At 44.3% G+C, this 18,034-nt stretch overlaps 1 protein-coding gene and 1 long non-coding RNA gene across 2 annotated transcripts in view; one reads left to right on the forward strand and one right to left on the reverse strand.

The window, feature by feature from the left end:
• Positions 1-11,423, forward strand: part of Sel1l (SEL1L adaptor subunit of SYVN1 ubiquitin ligase) — a 44,033-nt gene extending 32,610 nt beyond the window's left edge. Inside the window, exons 15-21 of the mRNA XM_048449366.3 lie at positions 981-1,068; positions 1,398-1,546; positions 2,208-2,373; positions 2,676-2,750; positions 3,374-3,546; positions 5,246-5,374; positions 7,419-11,423. Of these exons, the coding sequence (XP_048305323.3) occupies positions 981-1,068; positions 1,398-1,546; positions 2,208-2,373; positions 2,676-2,750; positions 3,374-3,546; positions 5,246-5,374; positions 7,419-7,628 (990 nt within the window). The 3' untranslated portion in view covers positions 7,629-11,423. The remainder of the gene's footprint in view (positions 1-980; positions 1,069-1,397; positions 1,547-2,207; positions 2,374-2,675; positions 2,751-3,373; positions 3,547-5,245; positions 5,375-7,418) is intronic.
• Positions 10,328-13,484, reverse strand: LOC125410054 (uncharacterized). Its single transcript, XR_007234959.3, has 4 exons — positions 13,177-13,484; positions 12,381-12,468; positions 11,715-11,817; positions 10,328-11,481 (listed from the first exon to the last, which is right to left on the reverse strand). It is a non-coding gene; the product is annotated as an uncharacterized LOC125410054 (long non-coding RNA).
• Between the last annotated feature and the right edge of the window lie 4,550 nt (positions 13,485-18,034).

The raw sequence follows: 18,034 nt of genomic DNA on the forward strand, positions 1-18,034 counted from the left end.
CCTCACAACTCACTTAACTGTCTTCTTAGGCCAGCTCCATCCCTGGGACCATCTGAGGGCTAGCGTTGTTTCCCATTCTCCGTGTCTGCTTTCTACACTCTGCACTCTTCCCATTCTCCAGGACTTCCTTCCTTGCCCGCTTCCTTACTCAAGGCTAAGAAGGCACTCAAGTCTCCTCTATTTAGAAGAGAGAGGCTTTCCCTTCTGCCCTTTGTTCCTTCTAGCTTCCGCCTCTCTTCTCTCCAGTCCTTCGCTGAAAGCCAAGTGTCTCCAAAGAATGAACCTTAGTAAGCCACTTTAGTTCCTAGTTGTCAGGTTTCTGTCTCATATCCAGGTCACAAGTAACCTCCTAAATGTCAGTGTTATGTCTGCAAGCACTTGTTTGTCCTTGGCCATTGCCTCATGCTAGATGCCCCTGAATCATGATGTTATTCTAACCAACATGCTTTTTGTGTTTGAAACTAAGAGCTGGGTTTTTTAAACTTACCTATATGTATTCCCAAACATAAAAGATAGTGATACCTTTGACCCCTGATCATTAGGATATTAAAATTCAGAGTAATGTATTTTAATTTGTCCTATGGTTACATATGATCTGTGGGCTTTAAGAACATAGCATCTTGTAATGTACACGGGAAGGGAACAAACAAGGAGAAAATAATATTCCTTACCTAATATTAGAAAAATTAAGTTTTGAAGGGATAAGGTGATTAGTAAAAAGTTTTCCTTAATTCCTACTCTAGTATTCTATTTGTGTTTATGCTTTCTGAGAGCAAACATAAATTGGTTCACAAAACTCTTACTTGCTTTTCTTCTAAATATGAGACCGTGACTCCCCTGTAACCTGAAGCATTAATGGCTATTTTTTAAATCATGAAATGGTCTTTTAAGAATATGTATACTTATTCTTACAAAGAATGAGTACTTCCAAGTTTATCAGTCTTTTGTGCTTTCTTACCATTTGACATCTTGTTCTGCAGAATTATGACCTGGCACTCAAGTATTTCCAGAAAGCTGCTGAACAAGGCTGGGTGGATGGGCAGCTGCAGCTTGGCTCTATGTACTATAGTAGGTATCTTTGTAGAATTAATGATGAATATAACAGTCTAAGCTTGTGTTCCACCAGATGGCACTATATATATAGAATGGGATACTCGATTTTGGTGAATTAATATTTTACCAGTTCGATGATTTATACATATCATTTCTCATTACAATTTATATTAATCGACATTAATATATTAATCTGCAGTGGTGAGATTGAAATGTATCACTCTGTAAGAATCCCGACTTTCACCAGGTTTATTCCTCTTGGAGAAAGTTTCTCTGCTGTGTCACTAAATCCTGTGTAAGACTCTGCTCGCCTTTCATTGGCTTTTGTTTCCTTTGTCTTGCAGATGGCATTGGAGTCAAGAGAGATTATAAACAGGCCTTGAAGTATTTTAATTTAGCTTCTCAAGGAGGCCATATCTTGGCTTTCTATAACCTAGCACAGATGCATGCCAGCGGCACAGGGGTGATGAGATCCTGTCACACTGCGGTGGAGGTGAGGGCTTTTCTGCAGCCTGGCTGTAGGAAATGGCTTTGCCCACTGGGAAGGCCTGCCTTTTCCATTCTGGTTCTCTTGACCTGATTCCGTCCACAGTAGACGCTGACTCTGCTCACTGGAATTGATATTCTGAAGGAAACTAGAGATGTATGCATTCTGTCCTCCTTACTTTTTGGTTCCTGTAATAAGCAGTGTTTGTGAAGCTGAGTGTTGGTACCAGCAGTGGAGTATGAGATACCTAGTATCAAACTAAAGAGTACAGGAAGGAGATATACAAAGGGCAAAGCAGCATCTCCTAATCTCCAGCTTCTCTTCAGCACTCACACCTATCATTGGAGGGATGCTGATAACGTTTAGCACGGTTTTGGAAATCTTCCTTTGCTTTATTTGGTGTCCTCACTTGTAAAATGGAGGTGTGATAGGGCTCACCTCACAAACAACTCAGGTAGAAGAATGTGCTGAAACCTGTGCTACACAGAAATCACTAGAATAGCTCCTGACCACAGTAAACAATGTGTTGGTTGCTGTTATTTTTTGCAGTGTGTTTGCTTCTAAAGGGTACGCTGCCAGAAAGTCATGGAGCAGAGTTAGTCACCTATGCCCAGATGCAAGTTTATTTTCTAGACATACATGTCATTTGCTCTTCCTCTGTTCACAGTTGTTTAAGAATGTGTGTGAGCGAGGCCGCTGGTCAGAGAGGCTCATGACTGCCTACAACAGCTATAAAGACGGGGACTACAATGCCGCAGTGATCCAGTACCTCCTGCTGGCCGAACAGGGCTATGAGGTGGCACAAAGCAACGCAGCCTTCATCCTTGACCAGAGTAAGGTCCACTTTGGTCCAATAGCAGGTTTAACTGCACTCAGCAATGTATTTTCAAAATGAAAGGAATACAGAACTGCCTTTTCCTCATCCAAATCCCCAGACTCGTCTCAGTGTCTGGCTATGGCCAAAACTGGCTCCAGGAAGTAGCATCTTCCTGAATCAGTAATTCCTTTAAACCCAGTATCTTCTAATATTTATTTACTCTTCAGACTAGCTTAATTTCATATTTGCTGTGCTCCATGTAGTCATTCTAGATTGCAAATGAAAACCCTTCACTTTTGTTTCCTGTCTTTCCTGCAGGGGAAGCAACCATTGTAGGTGAGAATGAAACTTACCCCAGAGCGTTGCTGCATTGGAACAGGGCCGCCTCACAAGGTGAGTAACTGATCATCATCAAGAGAGTCTTACCCAGGACCCCTCCCTCTGTTGATTTTCATCTCATGAACCCTCAAAGATACCGTTGCTTTCCTTGCTTGTGACAAGTCTTCATTCTTAAATGAGTAGTTGAGGTGCCAGTCCTTGACTGGACATTTCCATCACCATTTGGTTTTTAGCTTCAGGCCAGCTAATTGTATAAATGGAGAACTGAAGAATATGTAATAGAATACCGACCTGAACTGGAAAAGAACTCTTAACCTTTCCTACTTTTTCTTTAACTTATTTTCCTCACATACTTCTCTCCACATTAGGCGTCTCCTTCTCCAGCCCTACACAGCGCTCAAGTTGAACAGTCAATTTAGACTTAAATGACTTGATAAATGGAGCATGGTCATTTAAAGGTGCCATCAGTGAGACACTACCACCCACCTGGTTGACTTCTCTGTGAAGAGATAATGTCTAGTCTACATGCTTACTGGCTTTAGGACTTGGCTGGGGGATAATTTAAAGCTTTCCTACTACAGATGAAAACTCTGGTGTATATAAGCCCGTTTAAAAAATAAGTTTGATTTGTTTTAAGCACACTTAAAACAGCAACTTAGCATTTAATTTTGTTTCAGGTTATACTGTGGCCCGAATTAAACTTGGAGACTACCATTTCTATGGATTTGGCACTGATGTGGATTACGAGACTGCATTTATTCATTACCGCTTGGCTTCTGAGCAGCAGCACAGTGCCCAAGCTATGTTTAACCTGGGCTACATGCATGAGAAGGGCCTAGGCATTAAACAGGTGAGTGTGGCATCAAAACTTAGTGTTGCTAAGACAAGGGGAGATGTTTGCACTGCTGTGTTCCGGACAGCGCTGCCTGTTGGTAGCCTCTTGTTTCAGGAACTATATCCACCCTCAGTCAGTGCCATTGCTTTTGAATCATTTTGAAATGGATTAAAATCTTTTGTACTGATGAACTTTTTTTCTGATACCTTCATTTTCTTTAGAATGACTCTAAGTCCTTGCCTCTCTATCCCAAAAGAATTCTGAGAATATTACTACTTGTACACTTTAGATAAACACTACAATAAAAGTCCAAGTATTCAGGAAAGGAACGGGTTGAGCTTTTGAGAACAAGTAATCAAATACAAAGTTCGCAGTAACTCCTATGTGGCATGACTTTTTAAGGTCCTAGTCACCATTTCCATTTCCCTCCTACTTTGAGAATGAAGGAGACATTTATACTACTGAAAACTAATTGGTGCAGCTGACCATGGTGGTACATGCTGTAATTCCTGCAGGGGGAGACAAGAGGTCAGGTCAAGGTCTTCCTCAAGAACACACCTACTTCTTTCCAGTCTGGGCTACATGAGACCCTGCCTCAAAACAGCAGCAATCCCAAAAGTCAGTCCAATACCAAGTAAATTGCTACTAAAGTATGAAGATTGATGATGATTGGAAAATAAAATTCAGGATGTGGTTTGATATGATTGAAATACCCTGTTAAATCATCTATATCATAAAGTTGGATCCAAGGTCTTGAAAGATTCAGTTGTCAAAAAATGTTTAAATTGCTTATTTTTAATTGGATACTAACTATATTCTTATTATTAATTGAAAGGGCTTTTCTTTTTAATGACACATTTGAGGGCTGAGAATAAGGACTAACTGAAAGTCACTGCTTCTGTTTAAATCTGTGTGTGGAGGGTGTAGTTTCTGGTGTTCTCCTTCCTTTCCCATGTGTAATAGCATTCTGTCCTGTAAGTTTAACATTCTTCAGAGCTCCCATCATCCCTGTCCTGCGTTCTGAATCCTGAACCCTCCATCCTGGGGTCACCGTTTCCAGAAACATTGTAGCAAGACTCCCTGTGGTGGTTTATATCAGTCAGCAGGAGAGCCTCCTTCTACGGCAGCAGCAGCATAGCAAGGTGCCTGCCTAGACGTAGTGATCTCTGAGGAAGGACTGGGTCTGTCAGGCTGAGCCATCCTTTCCAGAGACAGGTTACATGTTGACCCCAGACATTTCTGTCTTAGAAAAACACATAGCAGAAGTTGAGAGATCCTCAAATAGATTCCCATACTTCTCTAGAAAGGATCGGCTGGAGATTCTCAAAGATCCTACCCCTATGAACTAAACCAGAGATTCTTACACTGGCTAAAGTGTTATGTGAAATATTAGCTTGAAACTTAGAGGCTTTCCCTGGAAATGTCGAGGTCAGCAATATTTTGTGTCAGGTGTTTGCCTGAATCCAGTGTGTCTACACGTAAAATCTGATGTTACATTGGAAGAAATGGGTTGTATTTTCCAATTCCTGATTTTAAATTTTCAAAATTATTTAATTACTGAAATTTTACCCAGGTAAAGCTTTGGGTTTTCCTTAGATAGTGGGCATTAATTTTAAATAGAATCTTGAAAGGTAGGACAACTTTTCTGAAATAAAATAAATGCTTTTTGTATATTTTGGCAAGAATGAGTTTTCCTTTGTTTTTTGCACTGTAGGATATTCACCTTGCAAAACGCTTTTATGACATGGCAGCCGAGGCTAGCCCAGATGCACAAGTTCCTGTCTTCCTTGCACTCTGCAAATTGGGTGTCGTCTATTTCTTACAGTACATACGGGAAGCAAATGTAAGTGAGCTGCGTCTCTTTTTTTTAAAAAGTACAGATTATGTCACTTTTTCGGGCCTTGAGGCTAAAAAAAAAAAAAACAAAAAAACAAAAGAGTCCCAGGTAAAGTGCAAATAATTTGCCCGGTGGGGTGAGCTGTAGACCAGGCAGCCAGCAGAGTTTTCAAGTAGCACTTCCCGGTGTCCTTAGCATAAGCGCTTGTCCTTGGTGCCCATGTTTTCTTGTCCAGGGACAGCTGAGCGCTAACTCGACACTTTGAAACAGTAATAAAAATTACGTCAGGCCCATGCCTGGCAGGCAGACATCAATACCATGAGAAGAAAAAGATGGAGGGAAGTCTGAGAGCTGAGTCTCTGTTCTTCTGATTCTTCCAACAGTGAGACAGAAGTTAAAAAGGCCACAGCCTTCTTCTCTGAAATAACCTGACTGCTTATGGCTGATAGAGCCACCTAGGCGGTGGCCGCCTGTTCCCCTCCAAGCTCCGCTGTAGTAACAGGGATAGGTGTAGGTGCCCTGGGCTCTGCACTTAGGTTTCTCCGGTACTCCGTTTGCTCCATAAACACTCCATGTGCTGAGCCCTTGTTAAGAGCCATTCACCTTTAGTTCATTCCAGACTGAAGGGTGATGTTTAACTCTTCAGTGGCTTTGAGAACAGGTGACGTGCTGCTCTGTTAGACACCCTTCCACATTACAGATTTAAAAGTGAGCAGTGCTCCTTCCCCACTCACACAGGAAATGGGCTTCTCTCCTTCTGCCACTTGAACCCACACCACTGAGGTCCTCCACACGATTCGCAGAACCCAGGACCCCTTATACCCTGTCCACCTGGTTTCTTATATATGTATAATGTCACTCATTGGAGTTCCTTGGTAGCATGAGCCAGTGCACTGTAATTTCTGCAGCTGGCAGTGAGGGCTGGGCTTGGACTCGGGACAGAGCAGTTGCCTGGCTTATACACAGCCAGCGTGAGGCTGTTCTCTGGCTGCCAGGGCTGTCCTAGGCCGTTGTCTCCTGCACTGTTCTTCAGTGCTTGCAGGATGGTGGCATGCCACGGAGAAGATACTTTTGTTGATTTGTTTATACAGATCTACAAAGAGGACAGTAAGATTCTCCAACTGAAACAAAAAAAAAGACCAAAGCAGTCCCAGCCTACAGGGAAAAAAAAAAAACAACACAGTACTAAGTAATGATGCTAAGACAGCCAGACCAGGTTAAAAGGCTCCGAATCCCGTAGAGAGCACCGTAGTTTTCCTTTTTTTTCTTTTCTCTAGAAAATTTAGTGCCTGTGTTTACAAATATGTATTGCAAGAGTTTGGGGCACAGTTTTACAAAACCTCTAGACTAAGGATATAATTTGTCAGTTCAAATTAACGTGTGAAATAGTGTGCATTTCAGTAAAATGTAACCAAAGCCGGGCGGTGGTGGTGCACACCTTTAGTCCCAACACTCAGAAGGCAGAGGCAGGTGGTTCTCTGTGTGTTTGAAACCAGCATAGACTACAATATGAATTCAAGGAGGACAGCCAAGGCTACAACACAGAAAGGAGGACAGCCAAGGCTACAACACAGAAAAGCAATGCCTGGAGGGACGGGGGGAGGTGTTTGCTTAGCCAGTGGACACTGGTCTTGTAGTCTTCAGTTAGGCCGGAGAAGCATGGCTGACTGTTGGGAAAGTGAGTGTTCAGCTGTCACTGTGGGCGGGTTACCTATGCCAGCATGCAGGAGTTTTGGAGTTCTTTTGCCACCTTGGTGATCCTTTCAGATATCTTCTGTAAGAAATAGCTTGAAGTTGCTGCATGAGATTTCTGATGGAAGAATTCACTTAGACATCTGATGTTGTCAATCGTTAGGACATAGCAGCTCGGTTCTTGAGACACACCATTGTGGGTTTCTTCTTAAGAGCTTTAAACCCTTGTAGGAACCATGACAATGTCCTAGAATCCAAGTCTTCAGAGATTGCTGCTCACCACTAGCTCTCATGTAGCAACTTTTGGAGTTTTTTGCCACATTGAAGTGATAATGCTTTCTGTGTTGTTCTCATTAAGATTCGAGATATATTTACCCATCTGGATATGGACCAGCTTTTGGGACCCGAGTGGGACCTTTACCTCATGACCATCATCGCGCTGCTGTTGGGTACAGTCATAGCTTACAGGCAGAGACAGCACCAGGATATACCAGTACCCAGGCCCCCAGGTCCGCGACCAGCTCCTCCCCAGCAGGAAGGACCGCCAGAGCAGCAGCCGCCACAGTAGCAGCCACACGCCCTCCTGGGTCCATGACCACGAGGGAACTGCTTGCTGAGAACACTTGCATTTGATGTAGGGCTCTGGAAGAGGCTCGAAGAAGCATGGGGTCCCAGAAGCTGCTTAGAGCCCGCTGCCTTCCTTTTCAGGGACGAGTAGCTCCCGCTGGAGCTACACTGAATGTTTGCTTCAGTGCCATATGGAATGACAACTCTCAGTGGCTTTCCTTCCTCCTTCTTTTCCTCTCCTTGTTCTGGAATCATAAGACACTCAAGTCATGTCTCCTGTGCCCACCTGTCTCTCCTGAAAGCGTCCTTTTGTCACCCTGTGCGCGCGTGAGTTATCACATCAGTGTCTTCTCGGGTCCCAAGCCTTGACAACCTGGGAAAACTCAGTTAGTTGCAAGTTTAACCATAAAAACATGCTTAAGTCTGAGAATAGAACTTGCCTTTAAGTCAAAAACAGAACAAGCCAAACAAGGCGTCTTCAGGGTGTTTGGGAAAGTTTACCAGCCTACATGCAAGTACACATATATGGCACTTTCTGTATTAAAAGGGATTATTGAGCGGTTTCATGTCCTGGCAGCTGCAACACTTCAGAACAGACTTCCTTGAAGACTGAAAGGCTTTGCTAAAGCATTCTTTGTGAACGTCACTTCTTGTAATGGAATAGAAGTAAAACTCAGTGAATTGACTCCTTGCACTCACATAGGAATTTGCCCCTGCTCCTCAGTGTGATTTGCTTATTGGGTGAGTGTGCAGAGTGGTCCAGAAGCCAGAGGACGGACTCAGTGGAGGAATCGGAAAACAGCCTTAACCGACTTCGGGGGGGGATGAGACACACCCTCCCACAAGCTGACACCCTGCTTCCCAGGTTTCGTTTTACTTTTCATTTCTTACTGTACAGAGAACAGAGAACTCTCTGAAAATCTTCAGATGTGAAATTCTAGTTTCAAGATCTGTTGGGCAGTCACTTCCCTTGTAATACTAAAACTCAGATCATTAAGGATGAGTTAGACCCAGTACATGGCGAAAACCAAGGCCTAGGTGTGCCGTTCTGTGTGCTCCGGTAGCTTCTTGTTTCTGACAGTCTTGTGTGGCTGTCATGGTACCGCCCTGCTGTTATAAACGTGAGGAAATCGAGGCTGTCACACTTGAGCATTTCCTGCTATGGTTGATGTACAAACAGTGAGCCTTGAGAACGTCACGTAGTCACCCATATGAAGGAATTAAAGCTGAGGCTGACTTTGGGGTCTGAGTAAGCTCAGATGGCAGCAGCCAGCACCCCAAAGGGAGCTGACACTAGCCTGCTGATGTCACCTTTCCACTTTTCTGCCATCCCTGTCCACCATGAGACCTGTGGAGTGTGTAATGCTTTGGGTTGGGATCCTCATCAGAACTTGGTTTAGTTCATCTCTAATGGACATGAAGGCTTTCATGTGAAGTTGTGTACTTTCGTGTGTGCTGACGGTATTATGGGATACCTGGTAAGCAAACTCTTCTCCAAGATACTTGCCTCCAAATTTGAGGAGGTGGCGACAGAGAAGCCATATGCATAAAAGAAGATCTTTTGAGAAGCATCAAGTGTTTCTCTCAAATATGTAATGTTGCTTTGGGCAGCGCCTATAAATACTAGGGCTTATTTGGTGTCCTGCACTTAAAGATTAGGTGGTGAGTGGTACAGTAAATGGGCTGTCACTGGGGCTGGCGCTGCTGCCTCCTCCTCCCAGCCCCACCCCAAGCCCAGCGTAACCCATGGTGACAGAACTTAGAAGGCCCTGTTTGGAGTTATTTAGGGGAACTGGGTACAGTGGTGGACCAGTAGTCCCAGTTCCTTGTGGGGCTAAGGGAGGGAAATCACTTTAGGCCAGGAGTTCAAGGCAACAAAACAAGACCCAGTCTCTAAAATTAAATAGTTGGGAAACTCTCTAAAGTGACTGTGACTGCTATGGTTGTCCTGTGCCACCCACCTAACAGCTCCTTGGACAACAGCAATTTTCCCTCAGAGAGAACCTGGAGAAAATACTTCTTAAGCTAGCATACACTACCTAAGGCTGGATGGGTCAGTGTGGTCTTGTCCCTCATGCAGCGGACTTACCCCTTGCTGCCCTCTGTTGTTAAGATTGCACATGTTTTCCCTTGGCTTGTTAACACCTTCTCTTTCCAGCCTGGGTCATTTGCACCCAGAAATCTGGATACCATGTGTAAAATAATTCAATTCTTACGGCTTATTTCAAAGACGATCTCAAAACGCTTTGCTCCTGCTCTCTTTCTGCTCAAGGCACATGATACCTAAGCAAATAGGAATTGGGTTTGGTGTTTCTCTTTAAAATAATGCACAGTTCTTACTAATGGCATCCATTTGAATCAAGTGGCAGTAAAGCTAGTTAATGTCAGTGACATTAAGCCAACTCCAGGATTCAGGAGTTTTAGCATTAGGGTTTAGATTTCCAGATAGAGCGTGGCTTCCTTGCTCCCTGTAGCCCACCCCTCCTGCCCCCTTTTGTGGTGTCTGTCCTGTTCTCTGCTCATTCCCTATTCCCCTGTGTGCCTGCCCCTTTGGGTAGCCAGCTGTTTCGGAGTCTCGACACCACAAGTTTTACTTCAGTGGTGTTTTACAAAGGTAAAGTTTTTCTTTTTGTGTTTGAAGTTTTTGTTTCTGATTTCTGGGATTTTTTTAGTTACTAACTGATAGCACAAAAAATAAGGTAAATCAAAGGCTGTTTTTTTTTCAAAAATTTATTAACACTTAAACCAGATTAATGTAAAAATACAAGTCCTAAATCTTGATATTCTTGAAGGTTTGTTATTCTTCTAAATATAAGATTAATTTCTGGCCATCTTTCCACTCCCCTGTCTTGTCTCTACCCTGAGAGGCACTGGAGACCTCCTTCAGGAATCTGGTAATGAGCCCATGACTGGCTGTTCTAGACATAGAATTCTGGTTTTGTTCGACTGGTTGGTTGGGTTTTTTTCCTCCCTTCTCTGCTCCTCATGTTTGCTCTTTAGTGCTTGGGAGCAGGCATGTAGGCTTCCAAAAACGGACCTCAGCTCTTCGTGTGTGTGGCATGTGCACCATTGTCTAATTCCATGTGCGCAACCTTCCTCTGCAGGGATTTGGACTGGCAGGACTCTTCTGGTGGCCCACTCCCTGTCAAGACAGCTGATGTTTGGCAGGGACTCTAAAGTCTAAATATTATGGCCAGAGTTGTGCAGGAAATAATCAGAGCAAAAGAAAACTATTTTATGCAAAAAAATATATTCTCCTCAGTTACTGAGAAAGAAATGTTCCTGGATGCTGTGTTGTCTGGTTTTTAAATGGGTAATGTTCTTTGAGAAGAAGCCAAGTGTCTCTACCCACTAGGGATTTCAAGAAAATTTGAAATAACCCCATATACCAATGATTTGTATCTTAACGAGACTGTTTACACATTTAGAAAACTGATTTTGTATACATAAGAAGGGTCCTTTGGTTATGTGCAGGGAGCCGTTCAGATGCGCTATCTTTACTATTTATTGACGAGCAACCTGACACTATTTCCCTTTTATTTAAAAGAACAATGTTGACATGATCAAAGCATGACCACAATAAATTTTGAGGGAGGTTTTAAAGAGCATAAGCTGGCATTGTGAAGGAACACCATAGTAGACGTTTGTAAATTTATTTTGTATTTAATGGAATGCAGTATAAAGGCTGGTGAAGTGTATTATAATTGTGTAAACAAATCCTGTTAATAGAGAGATGTACAGATTCGTTTTGTACTGTATCTTGAAACTTGTGAAATAAAGATCCCACCTCTGGTTATCCGTCTGTGGTTGTGTGCCCTGCCCAAAGGTCTTCCCATCCAGACTTCTGCTTTAACCTGGGAGAGTCAACATTTCAGTGAACCCTCCTTGAAATTCAGGAACATCATTCTAGAATGCACTCGTCTGGGGAAATTGGAATCTCTCTTTTCTAACATCTGCCCTTCAGATTCTCCTGAATTGAACATTGTCCTATGAAGGACATGAATTTGCCAGGAACTGATAACTATTTGTGGACTCGCTGGTGTTTGGCCTTAATCTGCCTGAGATGTATATAGTAAGCAGGACTTACCTCTTTGTAAGCTGATTATAGTGTCGTTTGCCAGCATATGACTGCATGCTCATCCCTGGTTTTCAAGCGGTCTTGCAGAAACTCAGATACAGTACAATGAAACCTGTTTAAAATAAGATCTAAATAAAGGGGAAACACAAGCAGCAGTAGCTGAGAGTAAGCTGTGTACACACAATCCTAGCCAGGGGTCGAGGGTGTGGCAGTGGGAAAGGGCAGACCAGTACAGTATAAGAAACCCTGAGTTCCATCCTCGGGGGTAGGGGGTGGAAAGCAAGCAAGCCGGAAGAGAGCTATAGGTTTGCCCCTCCACACCCTGGCAGGCGACTGGTCCAGCAAAAAACAATATTAGATCTTTGGGTAAGAGGTCTGTACAATACAGACTGCTACAAAATGGATCACAGTTGCTACTCCAAGGAACACAGCCACCCAAGGTGGCCTTGGCCAACATAAAAGTGGAGATAGAGACATCAGAATGACAGCCTCTGCAGTCTGCCAGCTCAGCCAGACATGAGGAGGGGAGCTGTGTGCCACGAACAGCATTACAGCGAAACTCTCAGTCTCTGTTGGCTCTCACAGCCCCTCCCCTCTAACTTCCTGGAGAGCACTAACAATGGCTGCACTAAATTGGAAATTTACTGCTGCTAAGCTGTGGAGTTGACAACTTACCCATCTGCATTTCCCAGATTCTTCTGCCATGGCCTTGCCCACTGTATCCTTTTCTTAGCCATGCATGAACAATCTTAGAAAGTAGAAACTATTTTAAAGAAAATGCAAAAGGAAACATTTTTACTTACTATTTTTCAGAAATATATATATTTAAAAAAAAAAAAAAACTTTAGACCCTGGTAACTGAAGAGGATGTTCCTGGGCCACCTCTGCTACAACTTAGAAAGTCAGCAGATTGAACATGAGTACAAGTGGGTCCTGAAAATTCTACCAAACTAGCAATATTTTGTTAATGTTCCATTTTGGACAAAACCATACACCTTTAATTCCAGCACTTGGGAGGCAGAAGCAGGTGGATCTCTGTGAGTTCAAGGCCAGACTGATCTACAAAGTTCCAGAACAGCCAGAGCTATTAAACCAGAGAAATCCTGTCTCAGAAAGACAGACAGAGAGACAAAGGCTGGGTGTGGTTGGTGCACACTTTAATCCCTGTCCTCAGAGGTGGGGAGTTCAAGGCCATCCGGATCTACAGCCCAAGCTCCAGGGCAGCCAGAGCTACACAGAGAGACCCTGTCAAAAAAAGAAAGAAAGAAAAGAAATAAGGAAGGAAGGAGGGGGGGGGAAGAAAGAAAGAAAGAGAGAGAGAGAGAGAGAGAGAGAGAGAGAGAGAGAGAGAGAGAGAGAGAAATTAAAAATAGCATGGCATTGATGCCAAAATTTTATTTTAAAAGCAAAGAAAAAGAGCATGAATCAGTTTCTTAGAGGAATTGAGTGTCACAGTCAGTCAGTTACCCACCCTTGGAAATCCATGTTGCCCTGGAAACAGTCATCGTGGCTCAACCTGGTTTCCTTTTGCCTTCTCTCTGTCTCCCAATAGAACCAGCCTCTCAGCATTGAGAAAGATTTCTCCTAAGTCTTCTAAGTACTAGGAGAGCCACATAGTCCACACAAGGACTCTGAACTTAGAGAACGAAGATGCCACTCTTCCTCGTGATTCAAGATTTCAGTCTGACTAGAAAGCATTCTTGGAAGCAGACTTATTTTGAGCTGTGCGGGGGCAGCTGTGAGTTTCAGACGTTACCCACCTGGGTTTCCCCTCTGGTCCTGTGGCCTTACCCATTCTCTGCTTTTCCTAACAAAAAATAGATGTTAGAAACAGTTTGGCATTGGACATTTTTATTCTAGATGAATGTAATCCTGGCTCTGTGTATACACCCAGCCATGGGGGAGAGGGGACAGGGGGAGCCTCTAGCTGACTCTTATCCTTCGTCTCGGAGAACAGTTGCTCTGGCATCCCACACACACGCTGTTTTCTTTCGCTTGCTGTTTGAACAGTGTTGTCTGGTAACATCTTGCACAACACATTCTAATTTGCTTCTTTCAGGGGATTGAAAATAACACACTCTTTCCCCAGAACCCTGTTTTGACATGAACTGAAATACATAGAACTGTCCACGGCAGAGCCACAAACAACAGCTGCCTCAGTTCACTTGAAGAGGCCAAGAAGTATCTGTTTCATCATTTGTTGGAGAGTTAAAACTAATAAAACTATTATAACAAGACTGACACTTTGTACATTTGGGGTCACCAGATACAGCCTCAAAATACTGAGATAAAAGGAACACGATGGACCCCAACATAGACTGCAAAAAAATGTTTGCCTCCCTTTAGCCTGTTGGCCTTTTCATTGTTACCATTCTGGACCAGTGAGACAGACAGGTAAGGGAGAGCTCACACATAACCCCCGTGGCCTGCAGTTGTAGTCCCAGCTACTTCCACCAGCCCTCTTGAATGGCTTAATGCCTTAGTCCCACCAAACGGCCCTCAGATGCAAAGAGAAGGAAAGAGGCCATGGGAAGGACGAAGAGTTTGGGGTGAGTGACTAGAGGGTCTTGGGCAAGCCACTCCACATGGATTTCACAAGCATCATGCAACTGGTTGAACTGGGGTGATGGGGGATGCTGTTGATTTCCTACCCAACTGTGTGGATCTAAAATGCCAGAAGTGACTTCATGGGAAATGACACACCATTGTGCTAAATGGTTATCCCCAATAATACGCAAAGTTCCCCTTACACTAAAACAAGTCAGTCTTAAGGCTTATATGCTTCCAGTTCTATCCTTCATTCAGCAGCCTTTATTGTGTCCAAGGCACTGAAGTCGATTGGAAGATAAGTGTGTGGAAGAATGCACTGAGAGTCGCCATTGTCCTTTAAGAGACGTCTTCACCGCGGACTGAGCACACAGGAACAGTGCTTTGTCTGCATTACTGAACTGGATCGTCAATACTCCATGATGCCGGTTCCGTCCCCACCCTTCTAACAGCTGAAGAAGCAAACGGATAAAGCAGCTGAGCAACTTGAGATCGCTCAGCTAGTGCTATTCCTAAAACCCAAATGCAAATGAAAGACATTTTGATGCCGCATGGTAAGATCTGTGATGGAGATGTGGCCAGTCCCATGGGGAACAGGAAAGAGGAATGGGAAAAGGGGCAACATCGGTTCCCTCCTGTGCCAACCTGTCCACACTGCCATGCTGTGCTGGCCTTAGTGTGTGCCACTGACGTGGTGTTTACAGGTGTCTTGCTGTGACTTTAAGCATGACAAACATCTGGATCATGTGAGGTGCCCATCTCTACTCCACCACATCTAACACTAGGTGAAATGTCTTAAACGGCTGAAGGAACCTTGTGGCCAGGATCTAAACCTTTTCCCCTGTGACTAACATCTGCCCGGGACCAGAATAACCAAGGTACCTCCAACACTCATGTATTTGACTCCTGGGCTAATCTGACCAAAACATCTGGGGACCAGGCAGCATCTCTCTACATGGGGAGAAAGAATAGTGTCGAAGTAAATGTCCCAAGAGGTTAAGCAGAGCTGCAAGCCACTATAGAAGGCAGCCACATACTTACATCATAAATTAGCATGGGAATAAGCAGTGTTTGCCTTCTAGATAACTTCTCTATAAGGAACTTGTGCTCTTCAAGGTATGTATGGTATGCTATTACCATACATCACACAGCAGCCCATCCTGAGGACCTCCTCAATGGTGGCTTTAAGCAACTTCTCACATCCAAGTTGTTTCTCTGGTACCAACTTTCAGGTGTCTCTGATGTGACTGTCACCTGCCCAGTTTGCCCATAGATTTTGGATCTCTCCATCCAAGGTGAACTATCCGAGCTACTGCAAAAGATTAGTGGAGCCAAAGAATGTGTCCGTGCGTGTGTGTGTGTGTGTGCTCGTGTGTGTGTGTGTGTGTGTGTGTGTGTGTGTGCCAGCTGGGGCTACCTCAGTTCTTCTGGCTTCTCTTTTCCTACAGCTTCACGGTACCTCTCTGCCCTCTGGCCAGGCTCACCCTTCTCCAGTCCTCACTCAGACTCCACTGGGTCCACAGGAAGCCAGGCCCATCTGTTGTGCACCCCTGTGTGTCTCCTTATCATTGATCACAGCATTTGCCTGCCTTACTCTCCCAAGTAAGGCCCCCGTCTGTCTTCTTCACCAGCAGGTGTCCAGAGCTTGGCACGAGGCCTGACATACAAATTAATTGGTTTCATGTTTAAATTAGCAGGTGGACTTTCCAGTAGAAAGAACACGGAAAAGGCTGGTTGACATCCTGGGTCTGCTCTTGGGGAAAAGTGTGGTGCCCAGTACCTTATCCACGTTGATTGAGCCTTCCCTGAACTTTCTCATCTCCTAAGAAAGATGGAGATTAATCCCTTCTGGGAAACCATCTTAGGAAAGGGACAAGTAGCCCTCATTATCTGGAAGGACAGCATGCTTGGCAATCACACACACACACACACACACAGAGAGAGAGAGAGAGAGAGAAAGAGAGAGAGAGAGAGAGAGAGAGAGAGAGAGAGAGACTGTGTTACAGAAATGGGAACAGAAAGCTTTTCTGAATTCAGCCCACCGAAGTAGCAAAGCTCTTTCCAAAAAGGGGGAGCATTGAGTACTTCGAGTGTCTCTAGAAGGAAACCAGGACAACCTCTGCCCACTTTAGCTCTGGTGCGCCAAGCCCCATGCATCGCTACCTGGGTGCTTGTTGCATCCAAGCCTGTACCAGAAAGGAGGAAAAAGCCAGCTTAGCTAGGGTTGGTGGGACCATGAGTCCTACCAGGAGATGCTGCCTTGGCGCTGTGCGGTGTGCACTGCTTCCCACAGAACACGGGCCCTTCCGCACACCTCTTCCTTCACTTGGGAGCTCTGCATAGCAGGAAGATGAAATCTTGCCTGGGGTATAGTGGAGCCCTTTGTTTTCTCAAAAGCTTTATCAGGTAGGTAAAATACCATTAAAAACCAGGAAGTTTTCAGTGTCTACTCATCACTGGGAATGTCTGCTTTCTTTTTAGGGTTCTGTGGCAGCAGCAATTGCATGACCACCTTCATTCTGTGTGACCTGCTCGTGTAGAAAGAAGGGCAATGCAGAAAATGGAGTCTATAATACAGGCAGACTCCTCTTGCCCTGTACGGAATTGCTTCTCTCCAAGCTAAACAGCAATGCTAAGCTACTGTATACGTGTCTCTACCAGGCAAGGCCAACATGTACCCATGGCCACATATACCCAAGGATAGCAACGAAGGCAACCCAACACAAAATCAATCATAGACTCACTTAAGTGCTGTGAGAGTATCTTCTTACTTGATTGTGCAGTTCTCAAATGTGAACTGTGTAGATGGTAATGCCATGTTACCATCTGCGTCAAAAGATCGAATGTGCCGGCTCGGACCCTAAGCTCTTGTGCGTTCCATCTTTGTCAATCACGTATCCCACATTGTTTTAAATCTGGACATATCAGTTCCTCTCTAGCTCAAGGAAACAAAGTCATTGGTTTTCTTGGCAGAAGACTAAAACCACCCAGGGAGGGGATGGAGTCAAGGGACATAGATGAGAACAATGGGGAAGGGAATGAATGAGAACAAAATATAATGGCACGTGTATATGAAGATATCACAATGAAACAGATTACTTTGTAAACCAAAGTACGCCTGAAAAACATGGCTGTAGTTTCCAAAATATCCCCTAGAGGGCACCAATGCGCCACATCTGAAAAAAAATAGAGTTTTGTTTTGTTTTTGAGCTCTACATTTTTCTCTGCTCCCCTCCCTGCCTCTCCCCTCCCTTTCAACCCTCTCCCAGGGTCCCCATGCTTCCAATTTACTCAAGAGATCTTGTCTTTTTCTACTTCCCATGTAGATTAAATCCATGTATGTCAAAAAAAGTCGTTTAAAAAAAAAAAGTTTACAAAATTTGTTCAGAAGCCTTTTCTGAGAAAAGTTGAAGTCTGACGTCAGAGGTCAAGTGCTCCTCCCAAGAATACAGCTACAACTCCCAGAAGCTCCACCAGAGCCTCTACTTGGCATCATCGGTGTTGCTTTGTTTTACGCATCGCTACGCTTCGGTCCTCATTTACTCTGTGCGCTGAGAAAATGTCTCCTGACCTACCCAATTCCGGGGTGCAATGCTGTAAGACGCAAAGACCACGGGGCTTTTCACCCTTTCCCTTGGGTCTCCACAGGCAGCTTCCACAGCTGCCCTCCTTTGGCGTCTGCCAAGTTGTTCCTTCCACCACCATGTGAAGCCGGGAGAAAAGATTAGGAAGCCTTTGGAATAGGAAAGGGGTCTCCAGTTGTAGACAGTTCAGAGATGGGG

The sequence above is a fragment of the Myodes glareolus genome, chromosome 11, assembly GCF_982192425.1.
Source record: "Myodes glareolus chromosome 11, mMyoGla1.1, whole genome shotgun sequence".
In the NCBI taxonomy this organism is placed as follows: Eukaryota; Metazoa; Chordata; class Mammalia; order Rodentia; family Cricetidae; genus Myodes; species Myodes glareolus.